Source organism: Tachypleus tridentatus, chromosome 4 (genome assembly GCF_004210375.1).
Source record: "Tachypleus tridentatus isolate NWPU-2018 chromosome 4, ASM421037v1, whole genome shotgun sequence".
In the NCBI taxonomy this organism is placed as follows: Eukaryota; Metazoa; Arthropoda; class Merostomata; order Xiphosura; family Limulidae; genus Tachypleus; species Tachypleus tridentatus.
In genome coordinates, this window is record NC_134828.1 from 10,647,068 (window position 1) to 10,664,571 (window position 17,504).

The 17,504-nt window shown below is 36.4% G+C and overlaps 1 protein-coding gene across 1 annotated transcript in view; it reads left to right on the forward strand.

Annotated features, from left to right (window-relative positions):
• Positions 1 to 7,218: 7,218 nt before the first annotated feature.
• LOC143248559 (uncharacterized) overlaps positions 7,219 to 17,504 on the forward strand; it is a 58,240-nt gene continuing 47,954 nt past the window's right edge. Inside the window, exon 1 of the mRNA XM_076496996.1 lies at positions 7,219 to 7,352. Within this exon, the coding sequence (XP_076353111.1) occupies positions 7,344 to 7,352 (9 nt within the window). The 5' untranslated portion in view covers positions 7,219 to 7,343. The remainder of the gene's footprint in view (positions 7,353 to 17,504) is intronic.

Here is a 17,504-nt window from a genome sequence, read left to right on the forward strand (position 1 = left end):
CTATATCAGTTGTGTTTGTACTAGCAGTCTCCAAAGGAAATAATATAAATATCCCAGCGGTTTTACCACTAATTGTGAAAGCTGTTATACATGTCGGACAATTCATTATGTAGTAAACCAAAATAATCTGTGAAATATCTTTGTTTTCTACTCTTATAACATAAATTTGACAAATTATAGAATTACTTTTCATTCACTTATCACAATAAAAAACGAACCAAATTCATATTTCACATCAACCTTGAGACATGAACTCGAGAATCGACTGAACTTTTATTGTAATGACTAGAAGGAGATGATAGCATTACTGACATCAGAATCCTTATAGTTCGACAACATTACTGACATCTCAATCCTTGTAGTAAGACAACATTACTGACATCTCAATCCTTGTAGTAAGACAACATTACTGACATCTCAATCCTTGTAGTAAGACAACATTACTGACATCTCAATCCTTATTGTAAAATAATATTACTAACTTCACATCCCTCATAGAGAGATTACATAACTTACATATCAATCCTTATAGTAAGGTAATGTTAATGATATTACAATCTTTATAGTGAGATAACATATCTGACATATCACTCCTTATAGTAAGGTAATGTTAATGATATTACAATTTTTATAGTGAGATAACATATCTGACATATCAATCCGCGTAATGAGATTACATTTACAAAATCTTTACAGTTTTATATCACTACAGACATCACAATCCATATAGTGTGTAAACATAACTCGCAGCATTATTGTGAGATTGCATTACTGACATCTCAATATTTATTGTGTCGTAACATTATAACTATCACAAGCTTCATAGTTAGTTAATTTTACATACATGAGCTGGGCTAAAATGAGTTACGCTGACAACATGCGTAGAATGACGGACATCACAATCTGTATAGAGATAGCATTAATGATATTACAATCCTTATAGTGAGAAAACATTAGAAACATAAGGCTTGCAGCGACAACTTTACCGGCATCACAATTCTTATTGTGGTATATCATTTCAGACATTAATTCCCTCGGAGTGAGATAACATGACTGACATCACAAGCTTAATAATGATGCATCATAACTGACATCGCAATGTGTAACATTATAACCACCACAACTTATATTATAATCATCACAATCTGTAACATTATAATCATCACAACCTATCATATTATTACCATCACAATGTGTAACATTATAACCACCACAACCTATCATATTATTACCACCACAATGTGTAACATTATAACCACCACAACCTATCATATTATTACCACCACAATGTGTAACATTATAACCACCACAACCTATCATATTATTACCATCACAATCTGTAACATTATAACCACCACAACCAATCATATTATTACCATCACAATGTGTAACATTATAACCACCACAACCTATCATATTATTACCATCACAATGTGTAACATTATAACCACCACAACCTATCATATTATTACCGTCACAATCTGTCAAACTATAGCCACACTCTGCTCCTCAGTACTGAAAAACTATTTTTATAATTTAACTTCTTAAAATATTAACTGTTTCCATATTGTTTGTGCACGTTAACTAAATTCCGAACAGTGCAGTATGAACTATTAAACAGATGTTTATTATACTGCTAACATTTCGGTTATTAACATACAAGGCAAACAAACAACAACAAAAAAGATCAAATATGTGTTCTATCTTCGCAACTGAGGAAACACTGTTGGTTTTCTGGCTATACAAACACACACACACACACACACCGTTCCAGTGAATATTTACATCGAATTTAATTCAGAAAACTGGGAAATCATTAAAACACGTTTGGCGGATGAATACATTTATCGTCATCCGCGTGACGGAGCAGGTATGTGAATGGTACACAGGATACGGGATCCCAGAACAGAAAGTGATCCTTTAAATATGAATGGGGCGACGGAATAGTAGGTATGCAACGGGAAAATGATCAGGTTTTCATTCATAAATCTGTTTCCCGGTAGTAACAGCTGATAAACTGGACTGTATGGAAAAAATGTCACAACGTTTCCCGTACAAGAATACTTTTGTTGATCGAGTTCTGCTTCCTGCAGCGGACGGTATCAAACCTGTGGTAACATACCAGCTCTTCACGGTCAGGGCAAGGTTGAAATCCTAAAATTTGTAGCATTGCGTACAAATATGCGGCGAGTGCTTAGTCGTGTCAATAGCTTTGAAAACGCACGAACGAACAGCAATACAGCCAGACTGAATGGATAAGATAAAGCAATGCAACACGTAGATAACTTTTTAAAACAGCTGTGTACGTGTTTACGTCACAAAGGAACTGAGGTGGGGAGTACTAGCGAAGATCTACACCCCGTTCAGCACGAGGGACGTTAAAAAGATTAATCTTATATTCGACGTATATCACAGCTTTTGTTTAACAAATCAATAGTGTACAAGTTCTCTCCCACCCCACAAGCAGGCCAAATCTACTGTAGTGGAAACTACATCTCTCTACAGGAATAGTGGTATTGATTAAAATAATATAATTCAAATACTTAGTAGTTTAAGCCTAGAGTTATAGATGGTGACACTACCGACTTTCTGAAAACATATTTTTTCACCAAGTGGCATATGAGTCTTGGTTTGATAACCTTTAAATAACACGAATCATAAAAACATGTCATTAATGTCGCTGTTCATCCCATTTATTACGAGTGTGTATATTGTACATAGAATCTGGATGATTTCACCTAATGTTCTCTTGCTTCATTATTTACAAGGAATATTGTAGCAAGCAGACGGAAGAAATCAAAATGTCGTCCCTTACAACAGGCAGTCGTCGTCTATTCAATTTAGTTTCAAATAGACATATATATGGATAGCAGATACTATATATTTAAACAATGAAAAAGAAACAATTATATACAGATAGTAGATATTAAACTTGATAACAGACCGAAAGGGTCTTTAACGTAGTACTGTGTAGCTCTTAACCAGCACTTTAAACATCACTTAACAACAGGACGAAAGGGTCTTTAACAGAGTACTGTGTAACTCTTAATCAGCACTTTAAACATCACTTAACAACAGGACGAAAGGGTCTTTAACCGAGTACTGTGTAACTCTTAACCAGAACTTTAAACATCACTTATCAACAGTTCGAAAGGGTCTATAACCGAGAACTGTGTAACTCTTAATCAGCACTTTAAACATCACTTAACAACAGGACGAAAGGATCTTTAACAGAGTACTGTGTAACTCTTAACCAGAACTTTAAACATCACTTAACAACAGGACGAAAGGGTCTTTAACCGAGTACTGTGTAACTCTTAACCAGAACTTTAAACATCACTTATCAACAGGACGAAAGGGTCTTTAACCGAGTACTGTGTAACTCTTAACCAGAACTTTAAACATCACTTAACAACAGGACGAAAGGATCTTTAACAGAGTACTGTGTAACTCTTAACCAGAACTTTAAACATCACTTAACAACAGGACGAAAGGGTCTTTAACCGAGTACTGTGTAACTCTTAACCAGAACTTTAAACATCACTTATCAACAGGACGAAAGGGTCTTTAACCGAGTACTGTGTAACTCTTAACCAGAACTTTAAACATCACTTAACAACAGGACGAAGGATCTTTAACAGAGTACTGTGTAACTCTTAACCAGAACTTTAAACATCACTTAACAACAGGACGAAAGGGTCTTTAACCGAGTACTGTGTAACTCTTAACCAGAACTTTAAACATCACTTATCAACAGGACGAAAGGGTCTTTAACCGAGTACTGTGTAACTCTTAACCAGAACTTTAAACATCACTTAACAACAGGACGAAAGGGTCTTTAACCGAGTACTGTGTAACTCTTAACCAGAACTTTAAACATCACTTAACAACAGGACGAAAGGGTCTTTAACCGAGTACTGTGTAACTCTTAACCAGAACTTTAAACATCACTTAACAACAGGACGAAAGGGTCTTTAACCGAGTACTGTGTAACTCTTAACCAGAACTTTAAACATCACTTATCAACAGGACGAAAGGGTCTTTAACCGAGTACTGTGTAACTCTTAACCAGAACTTTAAACATCACTTAACAACAGGACGAAGGATCTTTAACAGAGTACTGTGTAACTCTTAACCAGAACTTTAAACATCACTTAACAACAGGACGAAAGGGTCTTTAACCGAGTACTGTGTAACTCTTAACCAGAACTTTAAACATCACTTATCAACAGGACGAAAGGGTCTTTAACCGAGTACTGTGTAACTCTTAACCAGAACTTTAAACATCACTTAACAACAGGACGAAAGGGTCTTTAACCGAGTACTGTGTAACTCTTAACCAGAACTTTAAACATCACTTAACAACAGGAAGAAAGGGTCTTTAACAGAGTACTGTGTAACTCTTAATCAGCACTTTAAACATCACTTAACAACAGGACGAAAGGGTCTTTAACCGAGTACTGTGTAACTCTTAACCAGAACTTTAAACATCACTGATCAACAGGACGAAAGGGTCTTTAACAGAGTACTGTGTAACTCTTAATCAGCACTTTAATCATCACTTATCAACAGGACGAAAGGGTCTTTAACCGAGTACTGTGTAACTCTTAACCAGAACTTTAATCATCACTTATCAACAGGACGAAAGGGTCTTTAACAGAGTACTGTGTAACTCTTAACCAGAACTTTAATCTACACTTGACATCAGGACGAAAGAGTCCTAACATATAGCTTATTACTTTATCCTTACACACCAAGGGTAAAATAAAACTATTCAAATGCGAAGTAAAATTTTTAGTATAAAGTAAGAAGTACGTTTGTAAGTGAGAGAGTAAACACACTGATCACGTGCTGAGAAGTCTTGACCTACGCTCGCTAGAATGTGATAACCCTAATATCCATGTGCGGACTTGTTTTTCACCTCTGTTCAACAGTACGTGTAGGATTGATATTCTGGTGACAGTCTGAATCACGTGAGACCTGCCAGAGACTGATATTTGTTCATATTATCATTCATCTGTTTTATATAACAAAAAAGGTGTTTGTTTTTATATTTTCTGAAACATCACCACTGAAACAACTTCTCTTTTTAATCTGGCTGATAGAATTTCAACCAGAAATCTAGAGATTTCCTTGGAATTTTCACGAGGCTTTAATTGTCTGTGCTATTTTACGCTCTGTTTTCAAAGTATAAAAATAACAGTTTCAAAATGCAGTTAAGAACACGTGTTAAATAACCACATAAGAGCACTACGAAAGAAATTCCTATGCGCTACACATGTAATAAAAGATACAGACTTAAATTAAACTGGTCTGTTTGTTTGTTTTTGAATTTTGCGCAAAGCTACACGAGGGCTGTCTGTACTAGCCGTCCCTAATTTAGCAATGTAAGACTAGAGGTAAGGCAGCTAGTCATCACCACCCACCGCCAACTCTGGGGCTACTCTTTTACCAACGAATAGTGGGATTGACCGCCACATTATAACGCCCCACCCCTGAGAGGGCGAGCATGTTTTGTATAACAGGGATTCGACCCCGCGACCCTCAGATTACGAGTCGAGCGCCTTAACCACCTGGCCATGCTGGGCCATTAAATTGGTTCTTCGCATCAAAGTCTTACTGATTTGGAACCGAAAGAAAAGAGAAAAACAACACTTAGTAAAACATCAATAAATTAACTTATTGACTAAGTGGGAAAGAACAATAACTTAGTGAGTTCTTTCATTGTTATCGATGTTTTCGGCCGTAATCCCAAGAACATCTTATACGATTCTGTTACCTTAAAATATTCGTTTTTGTTCCTTATTTTTCCTGTTGTTGTTGTATAAGAACAAAGGTACAGTAGACCATTTGGGATTTTGACCACGGGGAATCGAGCCGTGGGTTTTAGCGTTTTAAGTCCGTAAATCTTCTGCTGTTCCGTAATAGGAGATTTGTTATAGTCCTACGCCCAAATACTATGCTAACGATGCAAAATAATAATCGTTAAAAGAAATATATTTGTGATATGTAAATAAGAAATAATGTTGTTTGGGAGTTAAACACAAAGTTACACAATAAGCTATCTCTGCTATTCCCATCAAGGGTATCGAAACCCGAATTTTAGCATTGTAACCTCGCAGACATACCGCTGTGCAACTGTGAGGGATAGAAATAATTATACTACTTGTTTATACATTTTAATCAATACTATAAATGAAACAAACATTACTTATCGTTCATAAAGGGGTGATTCGGGAAAAAATACTATTTATTTTAAATCAGATGACACAATTTCCTTTGTATCACATCTTATATCTATCTATAATACCTTCTTTTGAAAGCCTTTAGTATGTGATAGATGTTTTCCATTCATTAAATGTTCATGTATAAAATTATAAGATTATTCACAATGTAATTTTATATCTATATATGCTCTGCAAAAAAAAAGCAGTATTGATTCTGATAACTTATTTGAATGAACAAAGACATTTCAAAACGCCATGCACATAATATACGCTCTTCCACAGTACGAAGCTCATAGTGTCATTATTTCGAATTGTTCCTGTCCAGGGTTAGTGATGAGGGTATTCAGTGACACCCGTAGGACACGGTGACATACAAGTGAGTGGAATGATACGTTAGGCTTAACGCTAACTATTTAATATTTTAAATAATTATTTGACTGAATATTTCACGTGAATAAATTAGTAGGATCAGTGCTGCATGTATTTAGGAAATTATTATATTAATATATAGTTACTGTGTTGGTAAAATATATCTCCCCAAATATGTAACTGTAATTTGGTTTCAAAACTGGGTAACCTTCATTATAGCCTTACTTACCCCTTGTCATCACATATAACTTCACTCCAACCCCATTTTCAAGTACCATAAAATGGCGCTCTAACAATTACATATTCGAATGACCATCTGTTTGTGAAAGGTTTGAGATATTTTTTCCTCCGTCCACATCTTTAGGAACATAAGGTGAAGTTCCCGTTGCAAAAATTAGGATTTAGGGTGGTGGGAGATTAATGTAAGAGGTGGAAAGAAATAATCGATCACCTAATGACGCCTCCTACCAAATTATTCTGTTTCACGCCCCTAGCATAGGTCGTCAGTTCAAGGAAACTCTACTCTGGAAAGAAGACATAAATTTGATGATATTATACAGCCAAACAATGTGGTCCTTGTCTTTAAAGACACTGTTAACGTTAACAGTTAATTATACAGCTGGCAAGGAACAGGACTACAAGTGACTGATGTTTCTATTCCCATTAAATCCTTACACCAAGTGCTAGTTGCTAAACCTTGAAACTACGTCTGTTTAGAGCGGGAGATTAAACTACAAGAAAAAAGACATGACAGAGGTAAGCTTTAAAACACATATTGTATAAAACCTTAACATCAATAACTGAAATACGACCACTGTATACACTCTTTCGCATGTTTATTTGGTTTCAGTTTTCGTATTTTTTGTGCTGAATTCATCCTCACGAAACGTTTTACAAACCATTTGACGTGTTTTTTTTTTTCCTCCGTTATATCATTAACGTTGCAGAATAAAATTTTTTGTTTGTTTTGAATATCGCGCAAAGCTACACGACGGCTATCTGCGCTAGCCGTCCTTAGTTTAAAAGTAATAGTTGTTTGCTATTAAACACGAAACTACACAAAGGGCTACCTGTGCACTGCTTACCACGGATGTAGAAACTCATTTTCTAGCAGTATAAATCGGCAGATATACCGTTGAGCCATTGGGGGTCAGAGGTGATAGACTGTGGGGGAAAGCAGCTAATCGACACTACCCATCGCCAACGCCTGGACAACTCTTTTCACCAACGAAAAGTGAGATTATCTGTAACATTATAATGCTTCTGTGGCTGAAAGCGTATGTTTGGGAAAGGAACTCGATCTCACGACGCACAGTTTACAAATTTACCCTCAAGCCTTGCGATACTCCAATACTATTCCATCTGTTATTAGATAGTCTAAATAACTTGTAATATTTATCTGTATTTAATGTATGTTTCGGTAATCTGTGTTTTTACATTATATGCCCACGACTGCGAACGAACATTTGTCTTTTTTATCTCAATCTACTAGTTAGTTAGATCCGTTCCATTCTGATATAGTTTTACCTTTATCACTATGTAAGGTTTACGGTTTGAACCAGAACTTTCTGTGTATTTTTTCGTCGTATGTTTACACTTTGGGAGCGAGAGGGAATTTCAGTTCATAACAGTAGTCGTTTCATCAAACATGCTCGCCCTTTCAGCCGTGGGGACATTATAATGTAACGGTCAATCCCACAATTTACTGGTAAAAGAGTAGCCAAAGAGTTGGCAGCTGCCTTCTCTCTAGTCTTACATTGCTAAATTAGGGACGGCTAGCGCAGATAGCCCTTGTGTAGTTTTGTGTGGAATTGAAACGAAACAAAACGTTTCGGGTTAAATCTTGTTGCATTAATCTTTTCACTCAAAGAAAAATGTAGTTAAAAACTGCACGAGGCAAAAATAATAATAAGTTGAACAATCGCTAATATTTTATATTTTTTACTAAATAATAAAATAATAATAAAAATATATACAAGAAACTTGGCAACTGTTCAACCGATTATTATTTCATTTTTTAACTTTTTTACTTTTCTGTGTTCTAAAACAAAACAAACATCCGTCTACTGAGAACTAACCAAGAAAAACTCTTCGACATTATACGACTGTGAAATCGTGGAAACTGTTAATAAAGCTTAGAGAAAAGATAAAAAAAAAATCCTCAGTAAAACTATGTCCTGAACACTGACCTTTGAACTCATGAAATCAGTAGAAGAAAGAAGTAAAGGAGAGAGAAAATAGAATAGTTTGATGTTCCAGTGGTGAATCATATTGATGATTTGGTTATGTGTGTATATATATATATAGAGAGAGAGAGAGCACCTATAAATAGTGCCCGGCAATATCATGCATTACAATTCTTGTAAAACACTTCACAAAAGTGCTCAAAATGCCACGTGTTACAATATTTATTCATTCACCATTAGATTCCATCAAGGAACATAGGGCCGCAATCGCTTGCGGATTCTTCAACAGGTATTTAAGTGAGTAGGTTGTTAGCCCACTGCACCAAGCCGTCCCTAATTTAGTAGTGTAAGACTGGAGGGAAGGCAGCTAGTCATCACCACCCACCGTCAACTGTTGGGCTACTCTTTTGCCAACGAATAGTGGGATTGACCGTTACATTATAACACCCCACGGCTGGGAGGGCGAGCATGTTTGGCGCGACGCGGGCGCGAACCCGCGATCCTCGGATTACGAGTCGCACGCCTTACGCGCTTGGCCATGCCGGGCCACAATTTTTATAGAACATTCAAAAAAGTACCCAGGAATGCCGTTCTTATAGAACACGTCCTAAAGTTCCCGGCAATGCCATGTGTTATAATTATTATAGAACACTCACTAAAGTGCACGGTAATGTAATGTTTATAAGTGAAGGTATAAAATGGGGGGCGTGGATCGCTTCATTCCAGGGTATTCAGCTTTAGTGCATGAACCATTCATCCAGCACATCACGTCTTGTGTGTTGTTACGTAATACTGCTACCCCATTTATTGCATTATGACGATAACGTTCAAACTGGACCACTCATTCGGTTGTTTCTTGTACTCGATTTCTGGAGATTCTCCTGAGTAGACCCACCGTATACATTCATCTTGTCCGTCACAAAATACTCTGACTCCAGGGAGACAAACCACTCCGGCTTATATCACAAATGACGTAACATGACAACACCAGATGACAAGTCTTATGGTGTAGACGACGGCATACGGTAATGATATATTAGTGAAATCTTGTCATACTAAGACTGATAATAAGTTAAAATATGTCATTCTTCGCTGACCCGATGAATTTCTGTTACAACCGATCGATTTGATGAGCTGTGAAAGAGCTAACCAAACATGTCGTGAAGTACCATCACTGATACTTGACAGTCTTGAACGGTGGTCAATTTTTCTCTCGTATTTTCCACTAATCTTAACATCAGAAAATTCAATTATCTTCGTGTTGTTGTTTTTGTGTGTTGGTTTTTTAATGGACTTTGAAAGATACTATGAAACTTGAGAATGATTGTTTTCGAAACAACTATTTTCTAGGGCCTCGGTTTCATCCCAGATGTGTTAGAGAGGCGAAACGTTCATGAGTAAAGAGACACTTTACCATGTCCTGCTTCCGAGGTTTTCAAATTTCATAAGAAATTCACGACAGATCTAACTTCTTATGGCCGAGAATATTATAAGAACATTTGCCTAAATATATGCCTGAAATACATCAAATGAGTGTTATATCACCTGCTAAAACCAAAGTAAGGCAAGATGTACATTTCCTTATACGTATGTGTTTCGTTAGTTTGTTGTTAAATAACTGAAATAAACATAAATGCGACTCCAAACGTGTAGGTTAAAAGATTAGAGGTCTATTCACCGTCTGGTCGCGTGCTGTTTTCAAAATTTGAACTATCAAACTACCATGGTACGAACATGGTATCAGCAGTAAGTTCTGTTCGCAGCGGTAGACACAACAAAAGCCCGGCATGGCCAGGCGGATAAGTCACTCGACTCGTAATCCGAGGGTCGCGGATTCGAATACCCTTCGCACCAAACAGCTGTGCGGGCGTTATAATGTGACGATCAATCCCACTATTCGCTGGTAAAAGAGTAGCCCAAGAGTTGGCGGTGGGTGGTGATGACTAGCTGTCTTACACTGTTAAATTAGGGACGGCTAGCGCAGATAGCCCTCGTATAGCTTTGCGCGAAATTCAAACAAACAGACACAACAAAGATAGTCCTTCGTGTACTTTAACAACAAAAGAGCACTGCATGTGTTAACAACAGAGAAGGAAAATACCTATTAGTGTAATTTAGTGAGAAATAGAAGTTGAATGTAGAAATGTTTTTAATGTGTTTTTTACAGAAATGTTATGATTTTTGTTGAAATAAATCTTATAAAGTGTGTACATAACATACACTCAATTTCTCTAATTATTATATAGCTATTATAATTATTATAGCAACTATTATAGCTTGTATAGAATATTTAGAAAAGTTTTGTTGCTAAGCGCAAAATTGCACATTTTCCTATCTGTGCTTATCCATCTCGAATATCGAATCCCCAATTTTAGAGTTAAAAGCCATCAGGCCTACCACTAATCCAACTAACAAGTGACATGTAATGTGCATCAAACTGACAGCACCTGTGCATATTTTAATCAAAATCAAAATCGGGACACCAAAGTTTGATGTGCACAGGAACTTTACTTGTGTAAAGGCTACCTGAGGATGGACATGTTGTCCACCAAAACATGTAATGTGTGTTTGTTTTTCTTACACAAATAACGTTATCGTATATATGAAACTTTGGTGTCGTGATTTTCGTTTATTTGTGATCTCTTGTAGTTCTTTGATCAATGTTAACCTTGCAGTTCCTTGTAGAATGTCTCCCCTCTGTGGGCTCAGCAGATAGCCCGATGTGGCTTCTCTATAAGAAAACACACACACGTAGAATGTCAACCTTACAGTTCCTTGTAGAATGTCTCCCCTCTGTGGGTTCAGCAGATAGCCCGATGTGGCTTCTCTATAAGAAAACACACACATGTAGAATGTCAACCTTACAGTTTCTTGTAGAATGTCTCCCCTCTGTGGGCTCAGCAGATAGCCCGATGTGGCTTCTCTATAAGAAAACACACACACGTAGAATGTCAACCTTATAGTTACTTATTAACTTTCAAATTTTTCTTCGGTTTATTTTTTTGTTTGTTTATTGAAATTTTGCATTAAACTAGTCGAGGGCTACATGTATGGGCTGTCCCTAATTTTGAAGCGATACACTGGGAGGAAGACAGCTGATCAACACCATCCACTGCCAACTCACAGGCTACCATTTTAACAACGAAAAATGGGATAGACTGTCACTTTACAATGCATCTATAGCTAAAAGTAGAGCATGTTTCGAACTTTCGACAGTGGATTGTAGATCGATTGTCCTAACAACCAGACTAGGCCAAGGCCTTTTTTTCTTCTGTTTAATCTTACTAGTTGTTATCAATTGACTTTTTGAGGAAGGAGACATGGAGGACACGTTATTCAACTGAACTGCAATAGTAAAAACCCACTTTTAAAATATTTCAAAGATAAACATAGTCAATAATAAAACAAAAGTCAGAAGCAATGTATGTGCTGCCATTAGCAACAATAAATTATGTTTCCTTGTGCAGGTTGCAAGGTAAAAACAAAACGGATGAAAATAATATTCTGGTGGGTTGGAACGTGAAAAGAAATGACCTGTTACAAAAGTAACTAAAAAAACAACACATAAGCGACTGGAGATGCGTAGTGTTTGAGTGTGTTTAAAGCACAGACTTAAAATGTTCATTTCTTTTTCTCGCATGAGAAATTCCTTTTCTACTCATTCGATCACACTTGGAAATAACAAAGTCGGTAGGAAATTCCATAATACCTTAGCAACGCAGGTGGCGCCAGCTGGGAGGTTCTTCATAACCGGAAATGTCTACACTTCAAGGATTTTGTTTTAATTTTATTACTGTTGGCTCCACCTCTATTGCTAAAGGAAAAAAAAATGCTAAAAAGACTTATTAGCCTTTGTTTTGGAGAGAAAAAAGACCCTCTACCTCTGACTACACTGTTAACCGCATCACTATTTTATGTAAAACGTCCATAAAATTCCCAACTGGATATAAAGAATGATGGTTATTTTCCCATTCCCGGTTTTTACTGCTTTTCACAAAATAAGTAAACCGAAGTAAACCGACCTAAATACTCCCTATCGCTGTGGGCGGGAAAGAGGTAACACGTTCATCTGAAGCTGTGTGTCTCTTTCTCTCAAGAGATACAGAGTTGCTACTTGACCTTCGACACGCACTCTCTCTCCGTGGTCAAGGTGGTGACCTGACGTGTCGCTTTACCTGTAAAATTAGGCTTGATGCTGGAAACGAGCCTTCCTTAACTGAATACTCTGACCCTTCAATAACATTGTTGATGTAGTAGAATGCAGAGTAGCAATCGTTTAATACTGATGATGTAGCAGAACGTAGAGTAGGAGTCATTTAATACTGATGATGTAACAGAATGTACAGTGTCAGTGAGTGTATTCCTTACCTAATACATGTAAGAAGAGGAAATTATTTCGTAGATTGTTCATCATAATAAACACGTAGGTTCTACAAGAGTTGATGCAAAATGATAAAACTATAACGCTTGTGAAAAGTAGACTTGTCTTTTTATGAGGCAGACTTTGAATGATTAGATATAGTTAAGCTAACAATCCGTTCTCTAGAGTTTCTTCCAATGCTCCAGTGTTTACCACATGATTAAAATAATTATAATATTTTGTTTTTAGCTAAACCTCCTCTCAAATCGTACAGTAGCTATAATTTAAAAGAAACAAAAAATATATAATTTATTATTTTCGCCTTTTAAATAATAGCAACAATGCTGCCTGGGTGGGATAAGTAAGTAGTCGGTTGTACCCCCAACACCTGCTAGTGTTACTTGCTGTTTTATGACTTGGTGCACCCCACTTCGACAAGGAAATAGCATACATAACGTGGAACAGTTACATTGCTGTGTCAGTGTAAGCGCTACTTTCTGTATAAATTTTTGTGTTACAAAAATGACAGCGTATAACATTCTGAATCCCCCCCCCATTACAATGTCTTAGATCAACGCCTTTTTCAAACTAAAACCTTTTAACATGTGAATATTTCTACTCGATGACGTTTCGGGTTTGTGCCCTATCCAGAAAGCCATCCTATCGTTATTTCGACTTTTCGCTTTGCGTCCTGTTTGAAAATATAACGTATCGTTATTTGTAACGTTTCGGTTTTGTGCCCAGTTCGAAAAGACATCCTATCGTTACTGCAACATTTCGGTTTGCGCCCTGTCTGTGAAGTGAAAATTCAGATATGATAAAGGTAACAGGTTTGCGTACTTCATTATACATAACTCAGGAAATGGTGTGTAAAATGTATATTTAAAAATAAGTGAGTAAATCTTAACATTTAAGATCATCCACAGAGCAGTGTAGAAACAGGATCAACCAAAAATTGTCAAAAGATTAACTTTAATATCACACGTAGCACCAAGCAAGAAAATAATTAGTGATCCATTATCGTTAAACAGATGGCTAGTGTTGACAGGGTTATTGAACCAAAACGATTTTTGCAAACTCCAGAGATCACTTCTCTGACAACTAGCAACGTGACAGGCCAGCAAGGCTCTCTGACTTTAATAATGACCACTTGGCGACGAAGGATCTAGCATCTCCACGTGCTTAATGCTAGGCCTTGTTCACCCTATACTATGTTTATTTATCTGGTGTTGCTCATCCTTCTGTAAGTGTTATCAAACTCCCCTCTTGTAGAGAGGGAGTTAATAAGATCTTGTGAGTGGGGAGTGAGGTTTTGCAGACGTTAATATTGGGTTAGGATTACTGGCTGCTCTGTATTTTTTAATATGTTATGTATGACGTTCGGTGACCAAAGATCACATCTGCTTGTTGAGTTCCATCTCTCAAACACAGATCTCATTCTCAATTTTCGTGGAATCTCAGTCCTCGATGTTAAGATAAAGTCCAGCTGCTATGGATAATGATGACCCATTTTCTAACATTGGACTGGTTTCTGTTATCGGAAATGAAATGAACCTTGTTTTCATTATTTAAAGAAGGCTTAGTTCCCAAAGTTTTACTTTCAGTATAAACTGTCTTCCATCTTGTGAAGAATGATTCCTAAAACTAAATATACATATATATGTGTGTGACCTTCCTTTCTTAGAGATATTTTTGGCGCTCTGAAAAATGTGTCTATTTGAGTGTTGTATAAAACGCATATCGTGTACATATATATATATACTTTCAATATTCGGATCACTTCTTTATCTACAAAAAGGAGATGACGAAAATTCGTTTTTGTTTTGACAATTGTTTATTTATCTTTGCAGTGGCATAAGTACAAAAGATGGGCCTCCCCTAAATAATAAATAATTGGGCCCCTACATTTATTTCCCTAATATTATAGTTACGATTCGGGCCCCATTTTGTATCCCCCCCCCGACTTACGCCACTGTATCCTTGACAGAACCTAAATATGATATTTTCGTTAAAATTGCTGAAGGTCACGTGATTTATGATCTACAGATTGTTGCCAGATGTCTTTCTCTTTAGAACATCAAGGCGACAATATTTTCCATCATTTAAAGTAACTCGTTGACATGCGTCTAGGTTCAGTGTCTCCTCAACTTGCAATAGTTTTGAATATTTTCTTTGGAGGGTAAGACCTGCTAGATAAATTGTTTTCCAAGGTGATTTAGACATTTATGTTACTAACCAATTAACCGTAGTTACTAATCTCTTGTTGTACCGGAACCTTCTGACAAAAACAAACTGTTGGTAGCGACGTCTGTATGTTAAACATTCTTAACACAAACATAAAAAAAAATCTTTTGGGAATATTTGTTGAATATAATCTATAACATCAGATACTGGAGCCAACAAGGAACCTACAAATATAAATGTGACATCATGCAAGTTGATTTCGTTTTAAATTTTTAACTTAGGCGCTTGTATAGCCGGACCCTAAATTAAGTTTTTCTTACAACATAAAACCAAGTTTACGATTATTAGAACCAATACAGTTAAATTTATAAAAGATGAAAAGAGAACCAGCTATCTTATAGTTTCTTCATCTACTTACCTGTTTCGATGGTGGTTTGACTATGTATCTTTAATATTACATTTTGTTTTCTCCCCAAGCCGCATAAGTCTATGATTTGAAGAAAATCGGGTATTACCTATTCCGTGTTCTCAAGACAGCTGATATGGGTATTAGAACTTTAATTAAAATAAAGTAGTGAACAACATTTCAACCTTCTTAGGTCATCTTCAGGTTAACATACCAGCCGTTTGGAGGACACATTATTACTTCAAGTAGGTTTTTCGTCACCATGTATTACCAACTCTGTGAAACATGTATTACCAACTCTGTGAAACATGTATTACTCATTAAGTATGGCGTATAATAACAACATGAAATGATAGTTTTGCTTCATGAATACATATATTACATTTGTATAACTTACGGTATTTGGAATAATTATGAGGAAGGTGAACCCCAATGAGTGTACATAAAAATATTATGGAATCGTTCCTTCTCTATCATTCAACCAATCATGCCATGCCACGTTACCATAATACCTTTAAGACTACATGTATCAAACTATTTCCAGTATAAGTGTGGGAAACGTGATATCGGTTTTCAGATGAGAAATATCATATGACAAAAATGTTAGAGTTTTAGTTGGTAGAGATGCTAGACAGAATTTCATGTTTCAGTCTATGTTGCATACAATAAAGTCAAAAGTAATGGTAAGTTGAAAACACTACAAATGATAAATGACAGTCTGATGATGTATCGTGAATAAACTAGCAATAAGTAGAAGTGCAAATCTTATGTTCAGAACAGTAATATGCACACTAATTAGCACAGAGTGGCTTCAATTGACGTATAGCTGCTAAAACACCACTGCGTAAGAAAGATGACCAAACCAAATGGCTGTAATGGGCACTAGGCTTCAGACATTGGTTTGATAAAAGTTGGAGGGAAGCAGGTGATCTTTATAGATGAATCCCAAGCTTTAATTGGTTGACAATCATCAATTATAGTTTGTTCGATGACAGAGTGGGTGACAATCATCAATTATAGTTTGTTCAATGACAGAGAGTGGATGACAATCATCAATTATAGTTTGTTCGATGATAGAAACTGGTTGACAATCATCAATTATAGTTTGTTCGATGACAGAGTGGGTGACAATCATCAATTATAGTTTGTTCAATGACAGAGAGTGGATGACAATCATCAATTATAGTTTGTTCGATGATAGAAACTGGTTGACAATTATCAATTATAGTTTGTTCGATGACAGAGTGGGTGACAATCATCAATTATAGTTTGTTCAATGACAGAGAGTGGATGACAATCATCAATTATAGTTTGTTCGATGACAGAGAGTGGGTGACAATAATCAATTATAGTTTGTTCGATGACAGAGAGTGGGTGACAATAATGAATTATAGTTTGTTCAATGACAGAGAGTGGATGACAATAACCAATGATAGTTTGTTCGATGACAGAGAGTGGGTGACAATAATGAATTATAGTTTATTCAATGACAGAGAGAGATCAGGTTACATTTAAACATGTTACAGGACGAGTACAAATATTGTCTGTCTGTGGTGTACGAAAACTGGTACACATCGAATGACGTCATCAATCATGTCATTCCCCCAGGATCGTCACCTGTTGAGCAGGAACTCAACTTGGAGCAGGACAGTGGTTCCAAACATGCAGCAAATGTGTTGAAATGGTACCAGTAATGGAAAAGAAGCCAACGAAACGCTTTTAATTAGATCAAGATGTGTGTAAACTCCTGATGTGGATATTGTTAAACCTTA